The 6,683-nt window shown below is 39.1% G+C and overlaps 1 protein-coding gene across 1 annotated transcript; it reads left to right on the plus strand.

Moving 5' to 3' along the window:
- Window positions 1-269: 269 nt before the first annotated feature.
- Window positions 270-6,683, plus strand: LOC122091607 (stearoyl-[acyl-carrier-protein] 9-desaturase, chloroplastic). The gene is made up of 4 exons (XM_042661623.1): window positions 270-543; window positions 4,598-5,102; window positions 5,780-6,354; window positions 6,456-6,683. Exons 1-3 carry the CDS (start codon window positions 419-421, stop codon window positions 6,338-6,340), a joined length of 1,191 nt encoding a protein of 396 aa, XP_042517557.1. The 5' UTR covers window positions 270-418; the 3' UTR covers window positions 6,341-6,354; window positions 6,456-6,683.

Here is a 6,683-nt window from a genome sequence, read left to right on the forward strand (position 1 = left end):
AGAACAAAAGGTGATGACAATCAAGATTATTTCTATCCGATCTGGGCTTTGTTTGGATTGGGATGAGATTGATATCGGCCCTATCCGATGACTCCGATTCGAAGACGAATTTGGGTGTAATTGTGTAAGCAATTGCTGGCACAGGGGCCACGTGACCCGGCTGCCTTCTTTTTGCCCTGTTGAGTACCCTGGAAAGGGTATTTACGTAGTTTTATTGAAAACAAGAGGCTTCTTGCCAAGGTGTTTCTTATTTAATCTGCGTACTCCCCTTGCAAATTGATTGTCAAGCTGTTTTAACTTTCTGTTTCTGTGTGCGTCTTACCTGCATTGTTTGTTTTGTGCTTTTGTCATCGTTTTATGCTCTTCTCCCTCTCTCTTTTCTGTGGAGAAAAAAAGCGTAGCAAAACGCGGCACAGCAATGGCTCTCAAGCTTAATCCCCTCCTCTTTCAATCTCAAAAGTATCCATCTTTTGGGCTCCCCACGGCTGCCAATCTCAGATCTCCTAAGGTTTTCATGGCATCCACCCTTCGTTCTAGCTCCAAGTGAGTTCATCGCTGCCTTGATGAATCTGAGATTCTCTGATTGAATTTTCTCTTGCTAGATTGATTGGATGGATCTCATTTGGGTATTCGTTTTAGTGTTGTTTTAGACTCTGGGTCGTTGTTTCTCCTCTTAATTTAGGGTATGTTTCGTGGATTCTGATGATCTCGTTCTCTGATTTCGGCTCTGTTTATCTGTTTCTCGTTTGAATTCGTTGAAAAATTGTCTGATTTAATGTGTTTTTCGTATTTATTTGAAAGTGTTTGATTTGATTTCTTGTTTTTCATCTTGTTTGATTAATGCATGTTGGGTGTAGTAATATGTGTTGGTTTTCGTTATTTCCGAGGATGGTTCGTGTTCTCCATCGTTATTTCCGAGGATGGTTCGTGTTCTCCAACTTTCCCTTAAATTGGAAGTTTAACCTTGTTCTTGTCGAACTGGGTAAACTTTTCCTTTTTTTGGTAGGTAGGGGAACTGGGTAAACTTTGAATGGCTGTTTTCCTTACGTAGCTGTAATGGGTGCCTGCGTGTAATGGATTTTTTTTCTTGGTAAATGTGTAATGGATTGCTTACGGGGTCGGGCTGCGGGAGTTCAGAATTCGTATATTCTTCTTTTATGATGATCATCTTGGCATATTTCTGATTTAAAGTTTGTTATGTGCTTAATTTGTTGAGAATTAGGTTTGATTTTGAGGTTTTTTTTTCTTAGGTTCTTAGTTGGGTTGGTGGAATTAAATTTTTTCCTCTCTCTCTCTCTCTCTCTCTCTGAAATGTATGCAGATTTTCATTACCGATTCCCTTCTTAATTGAATAATAAAATAATTGGCTTATGAAAGGCAAATTAAGCATTGGGTTAGATTTGTGGGGTTTGGACTGATTCATGTTTGAGTATTCTATTATTTCTTCATTGTGCATGTGGAAAATTAATGTGCCTTCTCTTTCACTTGGATGCTGACTGAAGCATGTTGGTTTTGTGGATTAGTTCTTAAATTTGTCGATCATGGGCTGGCATTTCAGAAGGCTCCTGTCTAGTTCCTCAATTTAGTAAAGTTTTCCATGATATTTTATTTTATGGCCTGTTTGTTGGGTTAATGTCTTTACTTCTATCTTTAAATGATTTAATGGGTCTTTGTCTACCCCCAGCCCGAAGTGATAAATTTTGCTACTTTTCCTTGTATTGCGGTTTACCTGCTAAAATTTGTTACAATCCTTCTGAGGATGGCTGTGATGGTTGATGACAGTCTGTTGGGTGAGATTTGATATTTTGAAATAATTGTATTTGAGTTGATGTATCTTGTATTAGTTGTTTCCAAACTAGGTGACTGGATCTTTGACTTTTCCCCTTTGCTTGTAGTTTTAATCATGTCTATCTCGAAAATTTTGCTTTTCTTATTGCTCCTCTTTTACTTTTCTTTGTTTTGGGTACAAATCAGTCAGCTACTTTGATGCTATCGTCTATTCTATGGGTGTTCCTTTTGAATAATTTTCCTGAATAAATTTATTGAAATAGGAATATTGGTCTAAAATAAAATGTTTATTTCGCCAAGCTTTCCTTCTGTTGGTGATTTGCACTCACTGTAAAACTTTATTTTTTCCATAGTTTGATCTTGTTTTGGGAGCTCAGTCTTGTGGTGGGTGTTATGAGTTACAAGATCTACCTCATAACTTATCCCCCACATACCCCCGGTGGAATTTTGATTTTTTTTTTTTGGGGCGGGGTGGGGGTGGCTCTTAGCTGAAACTGAGATTATTTGGAATCAGTGGGCCTGATTTTTTCTTTTATTCTTTTTATTATTTCTCCCTTTAAAGAAAATGAATTTTATTGGAAGGGGTAGGAAGAGCCCACCAAAAGAAGGCTGTCACTATACTATATATGCAGCCTCACGTTATCTGACTACAAAAAGGTTAGACCTGTTACTTCTAATGTTATAAACTGTCCAATTACTGAATTCCTTACATAAAGTGGCCCAAAAAACAGTAAGGTTGTTAGCTTTTGCTGCCATCCATAAGCTGGCAGAAAATATTTCTCAGAAACTCTCCTGTTTCAAGCTTATTAGCCATAATCACTGCTGCCAGAATAAGGGATCGGTTTTTCTTCCCCGTTCTGCTAGTCCGTGTGACGCATCTACTGTTGAAAAGATCAGGTAATTGATGTTACATCACCAGGCAGATGCTTGAGTTCAAAAGCTCCCAAAATTTCCCTTGCAATATGGAATTGTTTCAAGAAGTTTGGGCTGGTCCTCATGCATTACACGCTTACACTGGGAATTTCTTATGATAAAGCTCCTGTTTCTCAGATGATTACGAGTCAAATACTACCCAGTAAGCAACACTCAAATAATTGTACCTGAGAAGGAAGGTATTCACAGAGATAGCTTTGTCCAGAGAAGGGAATGTTCTGAAACCTAACATCTGTAGTTTGATAGAAAACTACCCCACTCACCATAATATTTGCCCCCATGTTCTCTGGCATCAATAAGCAAATTCAGCAGTAGGAGAAATGATTCCCGCTCCTCATCTTGTTGAAATTTCTCCTCTGAAGTGAGGATAGGATTCTAGCTCACCATTTGCTCTCATTAGTGGCCTCCATATAATGGCGCAAGCATCTTTGTCCTGGTTCAGTTCGTATTTGTTGTAAATTATTAATTTTATTGTTGGATATCCTTTTAATGGAGTGATCTGATTCCGATTGAAGAAGCTAAAAGAGCTAGGGGCAAGCCTAAAATGACCAAAGGAGAAGTAGTGAGGAATGACATGCATAGTCTAGGTCTTGTCCCAAGTATGACCTCGGATAGAGCCTATTAGAAGGCAAGGATCTATGTAACTGACCCCATTTAGCTGAGATTCTCCAGACTTACTCGGCTGTGCTTCTTTCCTCGTTTCTCATTTCTTCATTTCCCCTATTCTGTTTGGACCTCTGTTTTCCTTATTTTGTTTTGCATGGATCAATTTAGCCGGCCCCATGAAGTTGGGATAAGGCTGAGTTTGTTGTTGTTTGTATATCCTTTTGGGAGCTCTTTTTCTTTGGTTTACTTGATCTTGGAGATGCACTCCCGCAGCTGCAGTTATCATCCGGAATCATATAGGAACGGTTAAGAGATAAATTTAGCAATTATTATACCGCTGAACAAAAAATATCATCACCAACTCACCTTCCAATCAATATATTGGCTGAAAATCTAACCATAGTAATTGATACACTGGTTTGAACATAGGTCATGGTAAAAAATAGACACATGAAGCCACCCAATCATCCAACTATTCATTTGAAGTAAAAAGGTCTTCACTCATTTGAATATGTACAGTAATAGTACATTCTTTAGATGGTGCATGATGAAATAATTTCTGCAATTCTAAAGTAAGACGGGTCACCTGCCATTGAATGGCCTATGTAGCTTCATGCAATTATTTTTTGGATTTTTAAATGGGTTTTTAAGTGGTTTAGAATTCATCAAAATCTTGCTGTTATGCATTGGGAGATCCAATCTTCATGTTCAACAACTTTGTACTTGTATTGAATTGGTATAGAGACAGAAAATCCTGGGAAAATCAAATTTAAAGAAATTTTGGTGGTTATGGGAAGTTCTAGACTGTGTTGTACAAATTTAGGTGATCATGTAGAAGAGTGTGCATTGCCTTTGGCATTTAGTAGGTCCTATTAATTTGATGATTGGATCACTGAGGCCAAGTACAAGTAACGGATCTGCTGTAGTTTTCTGCCTGCTTTTAAGTACATAAAATGCGGAAAGTTTATAGAAAGATTTGATTGATTTTAGTGTGAACACTTGATTATGAGAACAACAATGATGGCATGGTGGTAATATGACGGAAGTAGGACCTGATTTTTGTTGTGTGCTTTGACTGTCATGTTAGTGTCTGTGAAACCAATTTGGCCTCTAATGATCTTAGTTCCATCTTTAAGCTTAATTTTTCCTGCTCAGTATAATGTGGTTGAGATCATTCATGTCAGGTGTTTGTATAGGAGTGTTTTATTGTGGGATGTAAGGTCGCAGTTTTGGGATGCAAGCTTCTGACCTCAAGTTCTTTTATATTTAGGGAGGTAGAGAATCTCAAGAGGCCCTTCAGCCCTCCCCGGGAGGTGCATGTACAAGTAACCCATTCCATGCCACCACAAAAGATCGAGATCTTCAAATCTTTGGACGACTGGGCAGAGAAGAACATCTTGATGCACCTGAAAAGTGTTGAGAAGAGCTGGCAACCACAGGATTTTCTGCCTGATCCTGCTTCTGAGGGATTTGATGAGCAGGTCAAGGAGCTAAGGGAACGAGCAAAGGAGATTCCTGATGACTACTTTATCGTCTTGGTTGGAGATATGATAACAGAGGAAGCCCTTCCAACTTACCAAACAATGCTTAATACCTTGGATGGAGTTCGAGATGAAACAGGTGCAAGCCTCACTTCCTGGGCTGTGTGGACAAGGGCATGGACTGCTGAAGAGAACAGGCACGGGGACCTTCTCAACAAGTACCTCTATCTGTCTGGACGAGTAGACATGAAGCAAATTGAGAAGACAATTCAGTATCTGATTGGATCAGGAATGGTAAGATCTTTTAGCCCAATACCTATTAATTTTCATAGGTTAAGTAGTTGACTCTTAATTCTATTAAGATATGCATGAATTCTACATAGGAATGAAATTCAAACATTTTAATTCTACATGGGAATGAAATTCAAACATTTTCCAACAGTTATGATCGGAGACTTAACTTCCAACTGCAAAGTCAAATCCTGTGCGGAAGTTATTGGTATCTTAAATTCTTATTTAATCCTTTATTGCTTGTGGTGACAAACTGACAATGACAACAAAGAAATGTGAGAAATACTCACATTCTCTAGGGACGCAGAGGTTATGCCATGTTCAATATATGACATGGGACAACTTGTGGTCATTTCTTGAATGCAGGTTACTGGCTCCAAAACTAGTGTACTGGATTGTTCTAGTTTCTGACCAGGAATATATTTTTTGGTTTCCCTGATATTTTTAGTAGTCCAAATTATATCGCATTTGTGAATTTGCTCTACCAGACCATCCAATCTGGGACATACTTATTGAATTGAATGTTGGTCCTTAAAACTTTTATTTTTCTTTGATTACGTTGCTCACTATTTTCCTAGTTATCAACTTGTTGAAAATGAACAAATGTATGGTCAGACTTTCATATCCTCCAAGGATCTGATCCTTTCGGTCTGATTGCTGCTTTTAACCTGTCTTTATAGGATCCCAGGACAGAGAACAGCCCCTATCTCGGTTTCATCTATACTTCATTCCAGGAGAGGGCTACCTTTATCTCTCATGGTAACACGGCTAGGCTTGCGAAGGAACATGGAGACATGAAGCTGGCGCAGATTTGTGGCACCATTGCAGCTGATGAGAAGCGCCATGAGACTGCTTATACCAAAATCGTGGAGAAGCTTTTTGAGATTGACCCAGATGGTACTGTATTGGCTTTTGCAGACATGATGAGGAAGAAGATCTCAATGCCAGCCCACCTTATGTATGATGGGCAAGACGATAACCTGTTTGAGCACTTCTCTGCTGTTGCACAGCGACTGGGGGTCTATACAGCCAGGGACTATGCGGATATATTGGAGTTTTTAGTTGGTCGATGGAATGTGGAGAAGTTAACAGGTCTGTCTGGTGAGGGACAGAAAGCTCAGGACTTTGTCTGTGGGTTGGCACCAAGGATCAGAAGGCTGGAGGAAAGAGCTCAAGGGAGGACTAAGCAAGCATCTAAAATTCCTTTCAGCTGGATTTTTGATAAAGAAGTGATGCTTTGAGTGCAGAATGGAAGGTCAATCGCCCTCTTGCCTATCTCTCTTCCCATAATCATAACTAGGAATAGAAATTTCTAATTGCAACTTCATTTACAATTCCATTTCATTTTTCTTTCAGCTGAGTAGAAGGGGAGGAAGTGTCCTGAACAGAGTTTGTAGATACACTGTTTCTTTCTCTTGCTGGATCTCATGGTCTGGCTGATGGAGCAGATATAGTTTGCTGTGTTCTTTCATCTAGAAAACTTACTGTTCTTGGAAAGGTCTATGTATGAGCTTGTGTTTCATCACACTACGTCGAGTGTAAGCTTAGGGTCTGTTTTAATACTATGTTGTTTCTCCGTTGGCA

Source organism: Macadamia integrifolia, chromosome 10 (assembly GCF_013358625.1).
Source record: "Macadamia integrifolia cultivar HAES 741 chromosome 10, SCU_Mint_v3, whole genome shotgun sequence".
In the NCBI taxonomy this organism is placed as follows: domain Eukaryota; kingdom Viridiplantae; phylum Streptophyta; class Magnoliopsida; order Proteales; family Proteaceae; genus Macadamia; species Macadamia integrifolia.